Source organism: Micropterus salmoides, unplaced genomic scaffold (assembly GCF_014851395.1).
Source record: "Micropterus salmoides isolate LMB-PRFRI ecotype aquatic unplaced genomic scaffold, ASM1485139v1 Ms_hic_scaffold_18, whole genome shotgun sequence".
NCBI classification, from domain to species: domain Eukaryota; kingdom Metazoa; phylum Chordata; class Actinopteri; order Centrarchiformes; family Centrarchidae; genus Micropterus; species Micropterus salmoides.
This window is the reverse complement of record NW_024040928.1, coordinates 25,070,532-25,092,257: the sequence shown is the minus strand read 5'-3', so window position 1 is coordinate 25,092,257 and position 21,726 is coordinate 25,070,532. Positions and strand designations below refer to the sequence as shown.

General features: G+C 37.0%; 1 protein-coding gene across 1 annotated transcript in view; it reads right to left on the bottom strand.

The window, feature by feature from the left end:
• Positions 1-891: 891 nt before the first annotated feature.
• LOC119909215 (probable serine/threonine-protein kinase kinX) overlaps positions 892-21,726 on the bottom strand; it is a 38,379-nt gene continuing 17,544 nt past the window's right edge. The window contains exons 9-32 of the mRNA XM_038727320.1: positions 21,216-21,359; positions 19,614-19,814; positions 19,478-19,540; positions 18,986-19,024; positions 18,729-18,770; positions 18,537-18,605; positions 17,903-17,938; positions 17,230-17,271; positions 17,069-17,122; positions 16,508-16,555; positions 16,130-16,414; positions 13,030-13,077; positions 12,884-12,922; positions 12,674-12,706; positions 12,436-12,489; positions 12,293-12,343; positions 12,107-12,154; positions 11,890-11,937; positions 11,736-11,780; positions 11,447-11,569; positions 11,274-11,309; positions 10,216-10,260; positions 7,040-7,084; positions 892-6,434 (exon numbers count right to left, since the gene is read on the bottom strand). Coding sequence (XP_038583248.1) covers positions 6,283-6,434; positions 7,040-7,084; positions 10,216-10,260; positions 11,274-11,309; positions 11,447-11,569; positions 11,736-11,780; positions 11,890-11,937; positions 12,107-12,154; positions 12,293-12,343; positions 12,436-12,489; positions 12,674-12,706; positions 12,884-12,922; positions 13,030-13,077; positions 16,130-16,414; positions 16,508-16,555; positions 17,069-17,122; positions 17,230-17,271; positions 17,903-17,938; positions 18,537-18,605; positions 18,729-18,770; positions 18,986-19,024; positions 19,478-19,540; positions 19,614-19,814; positions 21,216-21,359 — 1,790 coding nt within the window. The 3' untranslated portion in view covers positions 892-6,282. The remainder of the gene's footprint in view (positions 6,435-7,039; positions 7,085-10,215; positions 10,261-11,273; positions 11,310-11,446; positions 11,570-11,735; positions 11,781-11,889; positions 11,938-12,106; positions 12,155-12,292; positions 12,344-12,435; positions 12,490-12,673; positions 12,707-12,883; positions 12,923-13,029; positions 13,078-16,129; positions 16,415-16,507; positions 16,556-17,068; positions 17,123-17,229; positions 17,272-17,902; positions 17,939-18,536; positions 18,606-18,728; positions 18,771-18,985; positions 19,025-19,477; positions 19,541-19,613; positions 19,815-21,215; positions 21,360-21,726) is intronic.

The window sequence follows — 21,726 nt, the reverse complement described above, 5'->3', positions numbered from 1 at the left end:
AACCAAACAAATGACCTAAATTTTTCTTGAGTTGAGTTTATTGTGAAAGCTGACTGGTGACTGTTTCCCATCAAAGAGGACTTGATCATGTTCAAGTCCACATTGGCCTTTGGAGTGACAAGGCTCGGTGATTATGATTGTTTCGGGCTGGTTTTTATTCTCTCTCAAAAATATTGAAACCATTCTAATCCCAAAATCTTTTAGAACTTAAACACAACCTCTGTCGTTACAATGCTACCAATCCCTGCTGCTGAATCCACAATTTCAAACACTTTGAGATGCTTTGCCATGAGCTTATTATTTTTCACTAACACTGTTGGCTTTTAAACATCACTGAAATATAGGTTTGATTTATGGGGAGACGTGTCACTTGTACAAAAAGTACATTCATGACCTTAATTTGCTATTGCTAATATGTGGTGGACTGAAGGGATTGCTGCCCAGCGTTTGTTTATTAGCAATATTTTGTTGAAGTATGAAGTAATCAATAAGCATAAAGAGGCGGTTGGTGTTCAAGTCAAAAGCTTAGTGCATCCACTTCAGCTCAATGTTTACGTTGATATATATATATATATATTACTTTTTGTAGGGAAAACAGATTTAAAACTTTGGTGTTAAATGCTTGTGGATGTCAACATGAAAATTTTATCATTATGTTGATAAAAATGTATTTCAGGCAGCAAAGTAAATTGGTGTGTATTTGTATTTCACAGGAGACAGGGTTGCATCATTATACCCTGACCAGGCAGGTTTTAATTTGTCATGTTTGTTGTTCTGTTTAGCCCACTAAATGTGTTGAAATGGCTGAAATGCTCATCTGTGTCCCCATGACAACAGTATTTCAATAATTATTCTAGCTTGTAAAAAAAAAAACAACAAAAGACACAGTAATAGCCTCACAAATTTCGGCAAGTATTTATTGAAATTATGACTCACAAAATTCATTTTGGTGATTGTATTCTACATATTACCACAGCAGACATCCTCAGTAGAGTCCCTTAAGTGCCATTTTAGCAGCCTACACTGCCTCTTATGACATTTAATTGGCTCCAGAAATGTTTAAAACTGCGATTTAGTCTGGCTGCTAGGCTTAACATGTGACTACATCGTACACCCCTGATTTATAATACATGCAACTGGTAGTTTATACTGTCTGTTTTTGAAAATTAGTTAAAATGATCACCCACATGACAGTCTGATGATACTGAACAAAAAAAAATCCCTTGTAATTTTCTGAGCAAACCAGTGAATTAATCTATATCTCTTTCAGTGTGAGACCTAATTAGGTGATCAGTCTCCAGTGCAACAAATAAAATAAACTATTATCTACAGTCTTTTTACAGCATCTGACTGACTGTTGGCTAATGTGTATTTTACACTGCAGAGAGGTGTTTGTGTGTGAAACTGAATTACAACTGAGCTCACAGCTCAAAAATGTAACGCTGTCTTCCTTTAAATTACACCATCATGCAAACTGCATAAGAAATCATTAACAAAATAACTGATCATTCTGAAAAAACCAAACAACCTCAAACTGTATTTGTTCAGTGTAAAATAAATTGTTTCAAAAACACCACGGCAATAAATCTGTTCTTAGTGCTGAAATTAAAATGCAATCTTCATATCTCTGACTGAATTCAAATCTTGAAACCTTTCAGACTAATACTTTAGATTTCATTCACAAAAACAAGCCCATGATGGCACCGTTTTTGGTGATTAAACATCAGCAAATATGAAGTGAACAGAAGAGTTTAAATGACATTTAGTAACACCTCTTTAGTGAAACCCATTACAAAGGTATTTTTAAAAACATTTACTCTGAAGCAGGTATGAAACTAAAATACATTTTCCTCCAGGGTTCACACATGGCATGAATCTGGTTTAAAATCGCCTGACTCCTCCTTAGGGAAGGGAAGAAAACCAGCAAATCATTGTCACACTGTGCTATAAACAAGAGCCATATCATATACTGCATGATACCAACATTTACTGCTTGTTTCCCTTTTTTTACACTGCTAGTCTTCACCATATGTCTTAATGAAAAAAGCACTATGAGTTGATTTGGGTTTTATATTATTCTATCACTCTATCAAGTATGTTGGTCTCAAATTAACTTCACTAGATGCCTTCTACTGCAAAACTTAATGCTCAAATCCAATTTAATCATTAGATCATATTTCACTGTGACATTTTTGCTCTAAACAGGTCGCGTTTCTTAATCGACCCATATGCTCCAAAGAACAATAGCAAAGATGTCATATCTGATTGATATCTGTTTATGCTAATGTTAAAGTAAATTAAATATAGCTATAGGTTTAGTTGGTATGTTAAAGATACTTTGAACAGTTTTCAATGAATAATTTTAATGTTTTAATGTTTTAAAAACTGTGTTCTTTGCATCAACTTGCAGTATTCTCCTCTTTTATTGCTGTGTTTCTTCTAATGGGAATCATGTGAAATCAGGGATATTACAGAGCATTACTCGTCTCTGTCATTTAAAAGGAAATAAATACCTTTTCTATAACATAAGGTAATGTGACTGGCAAGCCATGCTAGAAACTGGGTATTTCTCTTTCAAACCTCACTCACTTCTCAGAGAACCCAGTTAACCTACTAGTTAGACTAGTAACCATGTAACAAGTTACGCATGTCCAAAAATATTAGCTTTGATTCATTGACTTAATAGCAAGCAAAAGGTTTCAAGCTAAATTTTATTTGTGTTGTATGTCTTCCTTGAAATATTGCTCTACAGCACTCCTAGTGGTCAAAAACTCCAGAGAAAACCTGTAATGGCAAGTGGTCAGGTTGATTAAGTGGAGAGTACTGAAGAATTGTAAAAACTAGTATTGACTTTAAGAGCGTTAGACTGTGAAAATACATAAAATTATGAAAATATACTAAGTCACTGATAAACAAATATGGGAAACCCAGTCCAAAATGTTTTCTAAATAAAACATGGTCTCTGTGTAACTTGTTCAGCAACTATTGAAAAACTAAAATCAAACATATTGATAAGAGCACACACTGTACCCTTTCCAAACTGCAGCAGATGACAACATGCAGGGGGGAAATTGCCTTGCTCATAACAGCAATGTACAAATTTCTGCACCTATATTTAGAACATGTATTCACAGATTTATAGTAAAGGGCAAATCCAGTATTCCACTTTTAAGGTTCACGCCAATACTAATGAAAGCTATGAAACCTGTTGTATATAGTCTTGAGATTAGATTAGATTAGTTAAGATTTAAAAACATAATTACAGCACAAAACTGCTGCTGTATGTTGTAATTACTGTCTGTTAATATCACACAGCTGCAGAGCAGCTGACATTTTAGGACCTCCAGACATCACAGAGCACCAACCTGCTGCTGCATCTCCCCACTGGAATTCATTATAAAAATTATTCATCTATGAATAACAACACCTGAAGTAAACAGACGCCAGGTGTCTTTCAAATGCCACTCCAACAACCACACACACTCAGTAGTTTGCCACTGTAAATGGTTGGCAGAACTCATTTGGCCAAGAAACATGAGGACTCTTAACAACATTTCTGCCTGGGCCTGTTGACATTAACCCAGCAGACCGACAGAAAGCTCAGGGCTAGCTTAACCTCATTTCACACTTGGACTTATTAATCCAGAGTTTACATCAAGCCTCAGGTTAAATATTCACACTCAAACATCAGAGCCCTTAGTTAACGTGTTCAGTATGCTAATAGCAAACAACTAGCAGAGATGTAATTGGACATCCCATTGCTTTGGTTCTAACTCAGATTCACACCAGTGATCTTAAAGGTGCATTCAGAGTGAACATAAAGCAATTTTGCCTCGTTTTATTGTACAATTAACAAACTCTGCAGGGGTTAGCTGGTGCTATTAGCTTGATAGCAATAAGCTCAGACTCGGACTCATGCCAATTAAAACTCAACAGGAACTCAAGTTCTCTGTTATTTTTTTCCCAAGTTGCTCTTAATTTCCTCTTGTCTCTGCAGCTGCAGGATAAGTTTGGAGTGGAAGCATTTTCAGATGCGTATTCACCTTAGTTTGCTTTACCTAGATTGAATCTTCATCTTTCCATATCCACTCACATTTTTCCATTGACTTTGTATGCATTTGCATCACCTCTGACATTAGCTTTGGGTTCAGTCTGAACACACCTTAAGACTTTTTGGGGATAACCCTGAAAAGTTGTGGACAGACCTGCAACACAATGAGTATCAGTAAGCCGTAGGCTAAAGGTACGGTAGCCCTACATTATTGCCACACCTCAAACATCAGCCTGCAGTTAAATAACTGCTCAAAGTCAGTCCACAAGTTATGAGTGCCTTATGATATGTCACCATGTCACTCACAGGTGAAACTGAACTTCATCAACATGGAGGAATTATATCAGGACACCTCGTGGATTATCAGGACCTTTAAGTGTGAATAAACTGTTAGCTGAGGGCGAACACTACAGTAGGCCTTGTATTAATGTGGGACTTATCACAGGATTTATCCTAGTGTGAAAACCCCCTTTGGTTCTTTTCTGTTGAGGTTTTCATTCAGTAAGACAACAGCAAATTGCCGTTTATGCTCAGCAACAGTTTTGCAGCAACAACAAGTGAGCCTTGTTGGTAAAGTACAAAACCAGAGCGAGTGAGGTAACTGAAAATATGACAATGTATCAGACTTAGTAAAGAAGCTGATGATTAACATGAAACAAATGACATTTATCCACTGTAGTAGACATCACAGTGTCTCATTAGTTGGTCACATCAAAGTCATGTACAGACTCCCTGTCTCTGAGCATGCTAAATCAAAATAACTGGTAGGCTATTTGTGTCTAAGACAGTTTGAGATCCTACGTGATCAAATATGCAGCAATATGACATGTGCTCCATTGATTCAATGGACTGCACTTCATTCATAAAGCTGACACATCATCAAGAACATTTGAGGTTTAAAGATTAGCAAAGGAAAAAGAAACAAAAGGCCAATCAAAAAAACAACAGTATTCAAGTATTGAATGATTATTAATATCAGATGAGGGGACCATATACGGAAAACTTAAACTTCAAGTTAATTTAGCAACTTATTCTAAAGACAGACATTAAAACACACAAAACTTGTGTCTGGAAATGAAAAACACCCAACAATTCCATTTAACATGTCAAAGTATCAGTTTAAACTAAGTAAACTGAAGTGCCTTTAATTTAAACGAAGCATGTTAAGGTGAGGTACATACTGTAGTATGTACTGCAGTTTCAAGCAAATAAGGCTGAGACAAGCTCAAGCTTTACTCCTGCCTGATATTAGGTCATCTAAGAAGATAATGTCATAATTCATCTCTCAACAACATTTAACATGTTGATGAGACCAATGGACGCTCACACTCATGAGCAGAGACAGGGAGGCTGCTTGGATCAACTGTGGGAGCTCCTGGGATTTGACATTTGCATGCTAACGCGTTGCTAACTGGTCTTGTCACGGTACGCAGGATACTGGTGCTTTAAATCAGTGGTTGAGTTACAGTTCATGAAATGTAATTCTCTGGACCGATATGTATAGGTGTTATTGTAAAAAAATAAACAAAAAAATAGATAAAATATGCAACGTGCCTTTTCAAGTAGTATTTAATCCTATTCAAATCCAATACAAGTTCAATTCATCATTAACATTTAAATTAAAATAGTGTCTGGAGTTTTTGGAGTTTTTGTGATTATCACACTCTTTTTCCTTTTCCACATATGATGTGCAGCTGAAAAGACATATCTTTTAAACCTAAAAAATAATGTTGTTCACTTATACTAAAGTATAAATGTTAAATTAAACAGAAAGTATATATTAAACTGGACTGCAAAAGTAAACCGAAAAACATCATGCCAACAGTGTGTATGTATCTTTCAGCTTAAATTATAGATATAGGCATTATGTACATTATACTAACTTAAAAAAATATTCACATGATTGCTTCATGTTTGGGTGTTTGTGATTTTATACTACATTATAAGACACAAGACTTAAGCAAGGCCTGGCAGTGACAACTAGTGAAGTAAAACACGACGAAGCATCAACTGAGACGAAAATGCAAAAAAAATCAACAGAAACCCCAGGAGCTCAACCACACAGACAATAAAAAAAAAACATAAATAAATTAAAGACAAAATAGTTCTGTTCTTGACTGTTTGTCTGTGGTTTTCCTCAGAATTTAAGGATTTCACAGATTTAAAATATCTCCCCCTGCTGGACTGGGAGATGCAGTGCTATTAAACATGAGGCGAGAGTTCAGGTTGTCCTATTGCCCCGACGCCCTCGCTGCTCTCTGCTGCTCCAACATGGACCTGAGTGCAGGAGAGATCATGGTGGGGGACATGGCTGGGGTAAAAGGTCGCAAGGGGTACTGTGCATTTTTACCAGGGACATAAATGCACTGGAAGTATCTTTGGCCTGTGAAGACAGCAAGGTGAGATGGATAGATGAGTCAGATTGGGGATGTTTTACAAGAAAATGAATATAGGCAGAGGATGATGGTGGATTATACTGGTGGTAAAGGGGAGCTCCACTTTTTAATATGGAGCTCTTAATATGTCAATTTTGAACTCTAACCCAAAGTAAAATAAGTATTGACTGAAACCAAACTGAGATAACAATTTAACAAAACCTCTAGGAGTTCCTGGTTCCAAAAAGTAATACAAAATACAGCTACTCAAAATTTAAAGAAGAATATCCCCATTAGGCCTACGTGTAGATTATGGCTCAGGCAAAGAAACACCTACATTATGTGCTCCTGGTAGCTGAATGGTTAAAGTGCATGCCATGTAACCGCAACAGCCCTGCTTTAATTTTAGCTGGGGACCTTTGTTGCATGTCTCTCTTCCCTCACTATTCTGTCAGCTATCATTAAAACATATGCATCTAAGTACTTTCCATTTTGATACAGGTTTGCACAAGTTCAAACAAAACAACTTTACTTTACTTACTTTTTAAAACCTTTTTTGGTAACCACCTTACAATTTTTTTTTAATGTCTTGTGAAATTTCAGCAACTCATACCTGGTTTCTTCTTTTCTGTAGTATTGTCATCAGCAAGAGGCTCTTCTGCAAGAAATAGGATATTGATATATAAATATATTGATATATTGTTGGTATGTGTGTTTGTGTGGGAGAGAAGGAAGACAAAAGATAAGTGTGGACATGCATGTAAGTGGGGAAAGGAGGAGAGAGAGCCTGGAAAGAGAAGAAAGGGTTTCATACAAACAACAGGCTGTGCGGTTCTTTTGTATTCTTGTGCTCTTTCATTCTCCTGTTAAAGTCCAGCTGAAATTGAATGTTTGCTAGCAGTCAACATAATTTTCCCTGATGTTTGTTTGACTTGTGTGCTTCCTTTTAGTGTGCCACTAACAAACACAAAACATTTAAATAATGTTTTTCTGCAATGACGGCGTCCCTTATTTTCATGTTCTCCTATTTGAGCACGTTTGAGTTCACCAATGGTACTCAGCATGAAGAGTAACAATTATTAGGATTCAGTGCTAACATAATATTAGCAACCTTGGCTTCCACTCTTTGAATGGAAAGAAAGCACAACGGGTCTGCCAAAATGTTGAATGCTGTACAGGGACACCATTAAATTGCTAATTGTAGATAAATGTTGAATATAAATATTCATTTCTACCTGTTCTCCAGTCAGTAGCTCACCACACCAACTCTTAGCAATGCCAGCTCACTAGGTGTCAGTCAATCAATGCAGTGGGAAACACCCACTTAGAGGCTTTGAGGCTATCGCATTGTTTTATCAAAACAGTTTTATCCTCTTTTGACAAATACAATGAAAATGTACAACAGCTATATTATCACAAATAGTGAGGAGAATTCCCATTTCAGTTTGACTTTAACTTTCTGATTCATGGTGGAAATCTTTCAAATACTACAGACCATCTGAATAGTGATTGGTGGTGTCCACAAAGTAGGAACAAATAAACATCTTCATTCAGACAGGCGCATGTTGCAGCAAAAAAAATCCAGCAAAGCAACCCTATAAATGTAAGTTTGGGTCAAAGAAGTCAAACTATTTTTGATCACATCCTAAGAAACAGGATCTTCTGTGTCAGGCGTTAATATAAGGACAGTGTAGAGTCACTCTGGGCTGTGGGGGAGTGTTGATGCTCCACTGGATGACTCAATAAGAACAGAACACTAATACCCCAATCTAATGGGTTTTGGTTCATGGACTTAATCAATCCAGTTAAGTATTATTGTTGCTATATTCATCAAAGGCCATAATCTCATGCAATGACTCAAGGCAGCTCAAATTTCGGCCATAATCTCGTCTCAATCGGCTCATCTCATTAAATTCTAATCACTTATGTTCCTAATGTCATTAAAAGCGAATGTCTATTCGTATTGAGTTAACCAGTGGAAAGATGGTAGAAATTAACTCAATACCTTAGGCTTTACAGGAAGCTCTTTTTCCATTCTCTATGAACAACAAGCATATGGTATTAAACATTACTGTAATCAAACATTACATTATGTCTCTGCCGATTCTCAGTCATCCAGGTGATAGTACAGCTAGAAGGACTAAGTTTGATTCATTGTTTTAGTACTGAATATGGTTATATAATTATCCAAGGGGCTTTATCAGTTTTATTGATTGATGGTTAATACAGACTACTATATCTCAAAACAAATGCATTCATATGCAACTATTAGGCATTATCTTAAAGCTCCCATAATGCACTGTACAGCCACCTACACAGGTGCACTTATGTTCACTGAGTAGTCTTCTCAGGGCTGTGTGGGCATGATTGATATCTTCCAAACTTTCCTATTAATACTGTTGCACTTGTGGAACAACTTAACCCCGTTATCATTCTTATCAGTACACAGAGTTTATTGATCAGGTTATGTTTTTTATCAACACATACAAAGCATTCTTCATTCATTTGTTTTTTTAACAATGTTTTTGCACTTGCTTAAGCATGATTTAATGTATCTAGCAATCACTTGAATTACTTATTACCCATTGCCTGTTTACCTGCCACTAACCATTCCTGTCATTCCCCCTCAGTTGTCCTCAGCTCTCTCTGCTCTTCCCCAGTCACCTGACCTCCATCTGCCTATGCACCTACCTGTCATTTCTCTGATTAGCTTGCAAGGATATATACACGGGCAACAGACATGTTCAGTCAGTTTTTTTTAAGCAGAATTGTCTGTTGTTCTTTGGAGGCATTGTGTCCCAAGAAGACAGCATCAGTTGTTTCGGCAAAAGTCTGATGGGTCAACCAAAACATCAGACTTTAGCACTGGAGGCAGCTCTATATATCTCATATCAGCTGTTTTGTCTTTAAGCATGACCACTATGGTTCCCTATCATAACCAAGTCTTTGTTTGCACTGTGACAACAAAGCTCCTCTAAACTTAACAAAGTACTTATTTTAACCAAGACCATGAACTCCAAACCTAACAGGGTTTTTTACCTTAAGCTAACCAAACCTCAATCACAGTGTTGTCAGGTAACATAAAATAGATTTCAAAAAGTTTTTTTTTCTACTAATGAGGACATCAGATCACAAAATGCTTTCATCAGTTGTTCTGGAGGGCATAAACAGACCACTTATTTTTGTTGAATTTTGGGTTGTCGCTGCACTATGAAACCCTCAAACCACTTCCTCCAATTAAATTAAAGGTTGCCACTAACAACATTGCAAAATAGTTGCTGATCAATGGAATTCATGGGGACAGGGTTCAGTGGAGGCACCAGGAAAAGAAGCCAAGCAGAGAATGCTGCCTCTAGGTTGCAGTTTTATGCAGCCGTGTATTGCTGTAATGAGAGATTTGAAGGTTCACTAATTAGCACGTCTAGAAACATTATAGCTTTTAGTTTTTTACTCTCTGAAAGGAGAGAAGAAAGCTCTCTTTCAAACAATAGAGCCTCACACCGTGTGACGGGCAGTTTGACACTAATTCTTTCTTAATCATGTGACTGTGACATAACAGCCAGGTGATCTTAACATCTGACAGGTGACACCAATCCTGGCCAATCAATAGAACTGATGAGGCTGCTTGTAATGAAACATCTTCAAACTTCGATGCTCTCATACTCACTAGATTGTGTTGGTCGTTTCTCTTTATGTAATAAGTGAGAGTGGGAGGCAGTGGAGAGAGACTGATTAACATCAAATGTACAGGACACACATTAGATTCACTTTCTCATTCTGAATCCATACCTTTAGCGTCTTTGACAGATTTCTTTTCAGCCTTCTCTGCTTTGTCTGCAAGAGGAGAGACAGCCCTATTACAGCCTGCCAAATAACTCTCCATAATTGCGTTTTGCATTTAATATTCTTGCAATATTATTCCCCTCTCGGTGTAATACAGCTTGACATGTTCCTAATTACAACTTTATCATGCATAAAACATCCCATTTAATCTCATAATGTGCAACTGTGTTTCCAAGAGGTGATTTGTCCTGAAAGATGTCAGCAGAGACTTAATGTTACCACATCCCAAATATAAAATAGTTTGTTTTGAGAAAAATCCACCCCCTTGCCTGCTCATCCACTGTTAGACTTATGCTCATGACATTAATTCATCTGTTCATTTTCTTAGAATTTCTTCCAGAGCCAAAGAACACTTTATAAAAATTGCTTCACATGTTGTCAAGCTGTCAACATGATCAGAAAATTGATTCTAATATCTTGAGGAGGAGCACACAATCCTTATAACATGACTATCAATTAAATAAAAAGGTTGCTCATGTGCATCCACTAATCGAAGACATTTCAGTCATCATCATTTCAATATATGTAGAATTATCCTTCAAATTTAATTCAGGATTTTGTCTTTTCAATGCAGGAAGTTGAATAGACAACTTACAAGAACATTAATGAACATGACGAATGATAAAAAGGTAGATGACGCTGCCATTAGTCTTTAAATGAATGATTTTGTTTGCTGCATTTCAGTGTCATAGTTGGAACAAAAAGGCTTAAAAAAGATTTATTAAAACATTTATGGAAACTTTTGAGGCATCACAGCAGTCTAGGGGCTAAAATGCATACCACATTAACCGTAGCATCCCTGGTTGGTAACTCCCTATTTCTCCCTGTACACATTCCCTGTCAACTGACAATTAAAGGAAAATGCCTCTAAAACGTTAAACAGTACGTGACGCCTGTGGCCGTTGGCATTTCAAAAAACAGTGGTGTTTTTTATCTGTAAAATATTGATTTAATCCAAAAGTAAACCAACAAGTGTCCATACATATATCAAAATGTACACTTACTTTTCTTTTCTGCCAATAATTTTGATCTCGCCTTGGCTGAAAATAAAATGACACAAATGAAGAGCTGCAGGTTTCACTATTACAAGAGTCCTGCTCTGCTCCACAGGTCGGTGAAATCCTAAATGCTCAAGGTAGATATTCTGCATAAGTAAAGCAACTCCCTGACGTGTTACCTGGTTCAGACGAAGATCTGGCAGGTTTCTCCTCCTTTGCCTGAGAGGTTACATTCGCCCTCTTCACAGCTTCTAGTCTCGTTCTCAGTCTGATCGGCTGAGGACGTGGTTCTGAATCTGGATCTGTTCAAGACAAATTGATACCTAGATTTATATTTATATACCCAAATTCTGGTTTGGCATCTGCATGTTAGTAATTCAAATGAGAAACTGGGCTAAGTTGGATTATCAAAACCAAATCTTAAACTTATTATATGTGAACTCATGTACTATATGTTAAGAGTTTTACCTTTCCTTGCTGTAGATGCTTTAGATTTGCTCCTGACAGGTGATACTGGGAGGCAAAAGCAATTAGTTTCCAATCATTCTTCATGTCACTGGCGGTGAATGATGAATGATGATTGACTTTATGCAAATGAATGAATGTCAGTGTGTGTGGTTACCTATCTTTTGAGAGGTTGATTTCCTCTTCTGCCGTACAGCTGCAGGCTCTAACATAATGAGGAAAGAGATCCGATTAGTGGCCTGAATAATTAGTTTTGTTAGTGAAATATTCGCTGCTCCTTCAAATGAGGGAGGGAAGTTTGTGTGTGTCAGTTTGCATATCATATCTGAACTTTTACTATTTCCATGTCACCCTCTGGCCTAATGATGGTTTACCTTTCTTATCAGCTGCAGCAGTTTTGGTTTTCCCTTTTACAGCTGGCTCTGTGAAAACAAATGCAACTGACTCAAAGATGCAAAATATAAATGAATACAGTCTGAAAGTCATTTTCACCTGAAGTATCGTAACTTTCCAAGGACCTTGTTTTTACTTATGTGATGAAGAAACAAAATGTTCATTACCTTTCTTAGCCGCTGCAGGACTTTTGGTTTTCTCTTTTCTTGCTGTTGGTTCTGTAACACAAAATATTTAATAAGTGCAGTATATGTTCAGTTAAAATTAATATTCCATAAGATAACCATAGTAAGTTACAGTTTTTATTTACCTTTCTTTGCAGCACCAGCTTTGGTTTTGTCTTTAGAAACAGCAGCATCTAGAACTGGCAAAATGTGTTCAATAACGTTATTCATATCATACTGAAGTGTGTGATTCTGTCTGTATATTTACAGCAAAGCACAGCTCGTATTGCTGTCTTTATCATTTTTAACAACACAATTTCTGTAATTTAGTGTTTTCACACGCAATTGAAAACACTAAATTACGGAGCTGTAAACATAAATTACCTTTTTTTGTTTTCTCTTTGCCGGCTGCTGGCTCTGGGGGGATAATTAGAGTGAAATGGCCATGCAGAGTTAATTTTCCTGAATGGATGCATTCATACAGCACATTATGTCATTGTACATCACTGTTAAATACTGCAGCTGTGTTTTGTTAAAGGAGAATTTTCCAGTTTAGTACTAACAAATGAAGCCTTAAGTGGAAGCATACTGTACCTTTTTCTGAATCAGCCGCCTTGATTTTTTTCTTTGCAGCTGGAAAATGCATTATGTAAATATAAATTTAAATATTGTTCACTGCAGTAATTAAGAGAAAAATAATTATGTGTGAGAGTTTAACATAAATTGTAAATTGTTTGTACCTTTCTTGGTGGGAGCAGCTTTCTCTTCTTCCTCAACAGTCTCTGGTTCTTTAAAAGAAAAGATTTTAGTTCTATCTTCAAAAGCAAGGACTGAATTTAATGTTACTACACAAACATTTCTTATTTAATTCATTCATATTCTATCTATTCTAGCTATGTGTTTATATTGTAAATTATAAAGTTTCCAAAGATTACTTCAAAAGTGTTTACAAGTTTTTAACAGTACATTATGCCATTACAGTTTGAAGGTGCATTTTCAGTTTGGTGAATATCTTGATTAAAATAAAACATAATTTACTCTTTTCACTTTTTCACATTGATATAAACTGGTATTAGTAATAAAACATTAAATCAAAAGGTCATAATACGTTATGAACTTTTCTATAGCGCCTAATGCATGTTTGTAAGTGATTATAACAACTGTTATAATGTCTAATGGATGCATTATATCGTGTTATAAATATATGCATGAGTCATTATAGTGATGACCTTCATAGAAAGTGTTACCAGTTTTTTCTGTTCAGAGTTTTTAGATTTCCTTCCTAAACCTCTGGAAGGTAATGCTTAGGTTATTTATAGAAAACATTTCGTCAAAGTCAAAGTGGTTCATTAAGTAAATGTTAAAGTAAATACTTAAATAAGAGAAACTATTTAAAAAGAAACTATAAAGACTATAGTATAGCTAAAGCTATACTATAAACTATAAAGACAAAAACTAAGGTCAAGATGGAAGTGCCAAGTGGAAAATAATCAGTGCTTAATCTTCATATGTAAATAAAAGTTTTTAACCTGGATTTATTGGTTATTGGTCTTTGGGGAGTCTTATACTTTCTGGAAGTTTGTTCTACCTCTGTGGTGCATAGCAAGAGGATTTTATACCATTTTGCTTGGTATTGATGTTTGACATTATATTTAACACTTGAAAATGTTTTTTTTATCTCTAAAGCGTGGCATTTTTTCCATCATACAGTCATCTGTAAGTCTGGTTTATCATCTTACAGCTCTGCAGCATTATCTGGTCAAATCTGATAAATGTTTGACTGCGCTTTTTCCTATTTCCTAAACATTTTTTAATGTCAAACCAAATTCCATACATACAATTGTAGAGCACATTTTGGGACACACGAATTTGCAGGCAAGCTGTATTTCTCATAAAATCTATATATTATATTATTCAGTGCTTGAAGTGGAAAAAAAATAGGTGCCAGTACTCCCCCTCCCTCCCCCACATCCTCAACCACAACATGAAACTAGTAAATATTATAACATTCCTGGTATTCATATCCAGATGTGTTAAACAACTTAGGACATACCACCCTCTGTTTGAACCCACCCATTTTTCAAGTGAGCAAAACTATTGGAGCATGTGACTGACAGATGTTTCTTGTTGCCCAGGTGTTGCCTTTTAGGTTGATTGTCCAAACATTAAATAGTTCTGCATGACTAGTCTAAGTTTTCATCCTTGGTTCAAACCTATAAAGACTACATTTCCTGTTAAAGAGGATAAACCAACATGAAGACCAGAGAGCTGTCTGTGGGAGAAAAGCGAGCCATTGTCAAGCTGAGAAAAGAAGGAAAATTGACCAGATTGGACAAATATTGGGCATGGCAAGCACAACAATTTGGAATGTCCTGAAAAAGACAGAAACCGACGTTGAACAGGTCGGCCAAGGAAAACAACAGTATTTGATGACAGAAATATTGTGAGAGCTGTGACGAAAACCCCCAAACATCAGTAAGTGACATCAGCAACGACCTCCACAGTGCAGGGTGAAGGTATCACAATCCACTGTTGGAAGAAGACTCAGAGAGCAGAAATATAGAGGCCACACCACAAGATGCAAACCACTCATCAGCAGCAAGAATCAGAAGGCCAGATTGAAATTTACAAAGAAGCATAAAGATGAGCCGCAAAAGTTCTGCAACACAATCTTATAGACTGATGAGACCAAGATTAATCTGTACCAAAGTAATGGAAAGGCCAAAGTGTGAAGAAAGAAAGGAACTTATGATCTGAAGCATACAAGCTCATCTGTGAAGCATCGTGGAGGTGATGTCTTGGCTTGGGCCTGCACGGCTGCTTCTGGAACAGGCTCATTATTTATTGATGATGTAACTGATGATGGTCGCAGCAGAATGAATTCAGAAGTGTGCAGAAACATTTTGTCTGCCAGTTTACGGAGAAATGCATTGAAACTAACGGGGAGGAAGTTTATCATGCAGCAGGACAATGACCCAAAGCACACTGCCAACAAAACAAAGGACTTCATCAGGGGGAAAAGTGGAAGGTTTCAGACTGACCAAGTCATTCACCTGACCTTAACCCAATAGAGCTGCACTTCACCTCTTTAAGGGGAGACTGAAGGGAGAAACACCCCAAAACAAACAAGAACTGAAAGAAGCTGCAGTAAAAGCCTGGAATAGCATCACAAATGAAGAATGCAACAGTTTGGTGATGTCTTTCTGATTCTGACCTGTCCCCAGCGTTCCCAGTGTAAATGACACCTATCTGTCAACACTTTTAAATGTCTCGCCCCATCCAGGCTGTGATTGGTCAGTTCACGACAAGTGACATTGCCGAGCTACATTCAGCAGACGGCTGCTTGAAAGGCACCCAAGCTTCTCTTCTCCCTCGTGTCTTTCTGCCGACAGAGATTAGCAGGCAGGCGAGAACGGGAACAGGTGAGCGTCACATAGGGCCCAGAGAACCTGATATGGAGAGGGCAGAGGAGAGGACCGGCAGCTTGGAAGAAGTCCCGGTACGCCAAAGAGTAAAATGTCAAGGTGCTGGTACTGCGTACCAGGGCGTTCCAGCCCACTTCAAGCACTGATATTATTAAAGATAATAGTTACATCACACTGACTGAAAGGTTGAAATCTACAGTATCTCTCAAAAGTGAGCACACCCCTCACATTTTTGTAAATATTTGATTATATCTTCTCATGTGACAAAACTGAGGAAATGAAGTCAGTCTACTTTTGTTTTTTGTATGAAAAAAGAGGGGTATGTTTTGGTTTGGATCTGATTCAATACAGACTTTGATTTGGACAAATAATAAAAAAAAAATCAAAAATTAAATCATCTCCTAAATCTTCTCACCCTGGACTGGAGTTACAGCAGGCTTAGCTTCAGCAGCTGGACTCTGGATCTCAGGCTTAACAGGAGCTTCTTGTTCTGTGGCTTCTGGCTGTACTGGTTCCACTGGTGGTACTGGCTGTACTGGTTCTGGTTGAGGCTGCATCACAGGCTGCATTGGCTGTGGATGTGGTTGGTATTGCTCATAGAAAGGCTGCATCGGCGGAGGTGGAGGTTGCTGGTAAAGAGGCTGCAGTGGTGGAGCTCCGGGTTGGACTGGGTGAGCAGTCAGAACAGGAGCAGATGGAGCTGAAAAAAAACAAAAACATGGAAAGATGTATAACGCACTAGTCTAAACATGTTGAAGGAATTGTCTTTTACTGATATCACTAGTGTAAATACCTGACATGGTGGGAGGAGGGTACGGGTTGTCTGTGACGATGTGATGAACTGGAGGATGAAGAGTTTATAAGAAAAGAGAAGATATACTTTATTGTCCCTGAAAGGAAATTTGTTTTGGACTCTGTCCATTCTGCAGCTTTACAAAGACAACACAAAATACAGAAAATAAACATCTCTCAACACATACTCTCATGCAGCACGACACATGCTCTCATATACATTAGACAGGTACCTATATAAAAGCATATTAACTCCTTCTTCCAATGGCAGTTTTTGATTGAACAACCCTGTCGGCTATATTCTCTGCAGTAAGTGTAGCACAGTCCTTGCACAATGAGATATTGCACACCCCTAATGGTCTACGTATTGCATAAATGATATAATAAACAATCCAATAGCCTACGCATTGCACAATTGACAAAATAAAGTCTATGCACAACTTATTTGACATTTTGACATTTAAGCAGGTTGGCATTTGAAGGAAAATAGAAGAGATTAGATCATCATCTCCAGAGTTATAACTTTATTTCCACATAACTTTTCAAATTTTATGCCACTTACCGTACCAGCCAGGTGGAGATGGGCAGTAGACCGGTGCAGGTCTGCAAGGGCCAACTGAAAATAATGATATATACTACTAATGATATACCCTGTATATTTACACTTATATATGTACTTTTAAAACATTTTTACAGTCTTAATGAAAACAACAGATTTTGTACCTTCTTGTCCAGATTCTGAGACTGCTTCTTGTTTTTTGGTCTCTGTCAAAGAAAATAACCCCATGAAAAAAAACAACGTCTCTCTAACACTTTATTAATTTGTGGTCACACAAGGACAAGTGTCCAAGCAGTGTGCCACTCTCTTTTCTCTCTCTCTCCTTTTTTTCACTCAGGCTTCTCTGTGCTGGACCATCGACCCTCCTGAGAGGTCTCTCTCTCTCTTTCTCTCTCTGTTTCCTTGCTCCTATCTGTGTGAATGGTGTGCTTGAGTGTTTATGTCCTCTTCCCGGTCTCCATGATGGAGAGGAGGTCATGTGGCTCAGGTCTGTTTGGCAGGGCCTGGAGTTGCTCAACATACTCCTGGATCCACATTCTTCACATATGTTTACAACCTCCTTAAAAGTTTGGACATGCTTTATATTGTACTATTTTGTTCTACTCTATTTTGGGGGCGAGATTTACTTATCTGAATCAAGGGTCTGAGGACAGAGAGTGTTTTATGCTTTACAGATTGTAAAGCCCCTTAAGGCAAATTTGTTATTTGTGATTTGTGCTAAATAAATTTAACTGATTTGACAACAATAGTATTTACGTGGTTTACATCTCAATTAAAACACGTTTACTGGCTCTTACAAGAGAATGAGTATGAATGTGACCTGATTCATTCACTTACCTGTTTTGGAAGTCTTGGTCTTTTCCATTTTCTTGGCTTTTGAAAATTAAAGGAGAAAATATCCCATTAATTCAAAATGTGACAGAAATTGTGAAAATGTGTCATTTGAGAGGTATATGAACTAATGACAGACACACATGTCAAGTACAACAACTGATCTGGATATTTATTTTAAAGCCAGCGGCTTGTAATTGTTCATAGGATTGTTTAGCAGCCAATTAGCTTAGTTTAACATAAAGACTGGAAACAGTGGCTTTGTCCACAGGTACAAAAGCTCTCTAATTAACATGTTATATCTAGTTCTAGTTTGTTTGTCTGTCACACAACCCCCTGTGAATTGTTGCTTTGCACAGCTTGGATTTGGTACGTTTTGAACAGATATAATGTGTGAAAGTTGTTGTTGCTGTAAGGCACATTTAATTACCTCTGAACAGATACAGACCAGCTGTTCTCCCCTGTTTCAGGTCTTGATGAAAGTTCGTCTCATAGTCTGTAGCCTCATATTTGTGGTCTTACATTTAATGTACAGATAAGGGAAGCGGTGTATTTCTGAAAATGTTGACCTATTTATTTAAACTCAGTCCTAACTTTCTGATTCATAGTAAGACCTTTATATGCCCATAAGTTTGAGCACCTTCGAGAATAATAGGAGTTCTTCTGATCCTCCTGATTTGTGGCCCCAGACCTGCAAATCTGGGTAGACCTGGAGACAACACAAGTACATAAATCAATTCATTGCACCACAGTAAGAACAAGGACTAATTACATTACATTTAGTTCCAAGACCAATGGCATAAAAATGGTGTATTACAATGTTCAATGTTACCTTTCCTCTTTGGCTTTTCATCTGTCTTTACAGCTTCACGATCTTAAAATTAACAAAATTAACAAAATTACAAATGTTATCTTGAAACAAAAACACCGACTAGAGTCTCTTAAGTACAATTGTCTTCTAGCCTATTCCATCAATCAAACACATTAAAACATCTACTTCATTATCATACATTAGCTTTAATTGTATTTGGACTCAAATAAAATATTTTTGATTAGTTTTGTATGAAAACCTCAAACTGTTATCAGTACCTTTTCTCCTTCTCACAGCTGAAACCCTCCTGGGAGCTTCTGAAAACACAAACATCACAGACTTTAAGCTACATACAGACTGGTAGAGCATCTACAGCTTGTTTCAGACAGAGGCTGAAATGAGAGCCAGTATAAGATAGAAAATGATTTGTTTGAACTTTGAATCAGCAAAGCTACTATACAGGAGTTACAGAACTACAGTATAGGCCTGGGAATGTAGTATAATAGGTCTCCTTCAAGTACAATTTTGAATTCAGGATTTTTACACTATGATATTGTGACTTGTACTGTAAAACTGCACTTTTCTGATTTGTTATTCTAAGGCCACTATTGACAGTAAACAGCAACATGACATTTTTCTGAAATCACACTGATCTCCACTAGAGGTTCTTAAATATTAAACAATACTTAACACCCTTTAGACTTCCACTTACAGTGTGTTAAAATAAAAATGTAATACTCTATTCCTGACATCAGAGGAGGATCACTAACCTTTTTTGACTGTAGTCTTGGCTACAGACTCTTTGGCCTTTGCAGAGTGCATACAGGGACACACTGAAATCACAAAGCATAAAGGTGAAGTTACAGTGACGGTAAATGTGGTATAATAGCTGTAATTATCTCTGACCTGTGGGTTCAGTCTTTTCTGCTTCTTCCTCAGGTGCAGGCACAGGTTTGATTACATCCACCGTGGCCTCCTCCTCATCGTCATCTTCATCGAACTCCTCTTTTTTGTCTTCGGGTTCGTCTACAGTTTTCTTTAGCTCAGCTGTCTGATATTTATCTTCTCCCTCATCTTCCTCCTGAAGAGCAGCAGGCTGATTGATAGCTGAGGGTGAAAGCAGGAAGTGAAATATAACTTAGTTTTGCATTAATTTGTAAAGTGGCTGATTATGCTCATGCCTCATAGTTATACATCTATGAATGGACAGCAGTCCATGTTTTCCATTTTAACTGCGGTAAGAAAGAAATTAAAGGAATAGTTTTAAATTGGGTTTCGTGTTTACAGACATTCATCCTTCTCTTCATACTGGACAAGCAGCTTTAGGCTCAGTTCACAGAAGACAAGTCTAAAATATGTGACAAGTGCAAAAAAACAACAATTCAGCTGAATTATTCCATAGCAATCTAACAACAACTTCTTCTTTCTTTTTTTACTTCCCTATTCTACCGCACACTACCACAAAACAAAAATGTGTTGGATGAACAAAAAACTGCAAAGAAAAAGGATCTGATGGTTTTGGATTATAAATTTGGTGTTAAAGAGATAAGCGTGGCGAGGTTTTGATCTCTTTCATTTATTTGTTTTTTTAAATAAATGGTACATGAATGTAATATACATATGAATGAGAAATATCAACAGTGTAGTGCTAAAGCGTTTTTAAAGAAAAGAAAGAAAGAAAAACAAATGCAAACATTATGTTGGCTTGATCATCAGTTTTTATCACACGCTGGAGAGACGTGTGATAAAAACTGCACAGTTCATCTCTGGAGCAGCATCATCAAAGACAGTACAGATCCACAACACAGTCTCCTCACAATTCTGATGTCAGGGAGACGCTACAGGAGTGTGAACACGAGGACAAAAAGACTCTCAAACAGCTTCTACATACATGCCGTCAGACTCCTGGACAATACATTCAACACTACCTCCCCGACTCCTCATCACTCCTATTGACTTTTTACCCTGTCTGCAGTACAACGAACAGAGCGCCTCACCTTTTGCACACAGGTTTTTTAGTTCCCAGTTTTTTTGTTTCCCTTGTGTAAGGGAGAGTAAGATTTTCGTTGTTTGCAGTTGCTTTTACTGTGCATGTGACAATTAACTTCTTGAATCTGAGCCCCAATTCTTTGTAATTTTCTGACTGTAAAAAGGAAATCTCACAAAGTAACAAGTTATATGTAAAACTTCTTCTGAATTGGTAGAATTTTATACAATATATCGACTCATGTGCAAGTTTCCACTGTCCATCTTTTAACATTAGTTTGTATTGTAACAACTGTTTTTCTGATTTTATAAAAGAAACATTTTGAATTGCTGTATTATGACTGGCTTTATATATCCTTTAAAAACCGTAAATAACAACAAACACATTTTCCTTCAGCTAAAATGATGTGAATCTTAAAGGTTTTACAAAAAGTGAAGTGACTGTTAACTGAGTTCTGATAAGCTCTTATTGTTTAACAGTGTGTAAAAACACAGCAGGTGCAATGGATGTGTGATACTCACCAATTTCTGTTTCATCCTCCTCCTCAGTCTTTTCTTCATCAGCAGCCTGTTTGATGTCGTCCTCCTCCTCCTCCTCCTCCTCATCCTCATCAGCCTCAGCCTTCACTGTCTCCTCCTGGACGGCGAACGCTGCTGCAGTGGTAGCTTCAAATACACAGAATAATTACATAGCCAGAGCACCAATATATGTGTTGTTACTTATTTATGTGTTGTGATATGCTACGCAGCCCACGTTAGGGAGTTTCACAAGAAAAAATAAATAAAACAAAGACTGAAATGCACCACACCAATAAAATAAAATGCATTGATTTATTTAAAATCCTACATTATCCTGATAAAAATCTTATTTTTATTTATTATTAGCATTACTTTGACATAAAATATATGTTGATTTACTAATGATTTAGAAGCATGATCTAACTGTTGACATTTCCTTTTATTTGTTGTCTATGAAGATCATTTGCCAACCAATCAGAAACAAGTGTTTTCTCTGACTATGCAACACTGTAAT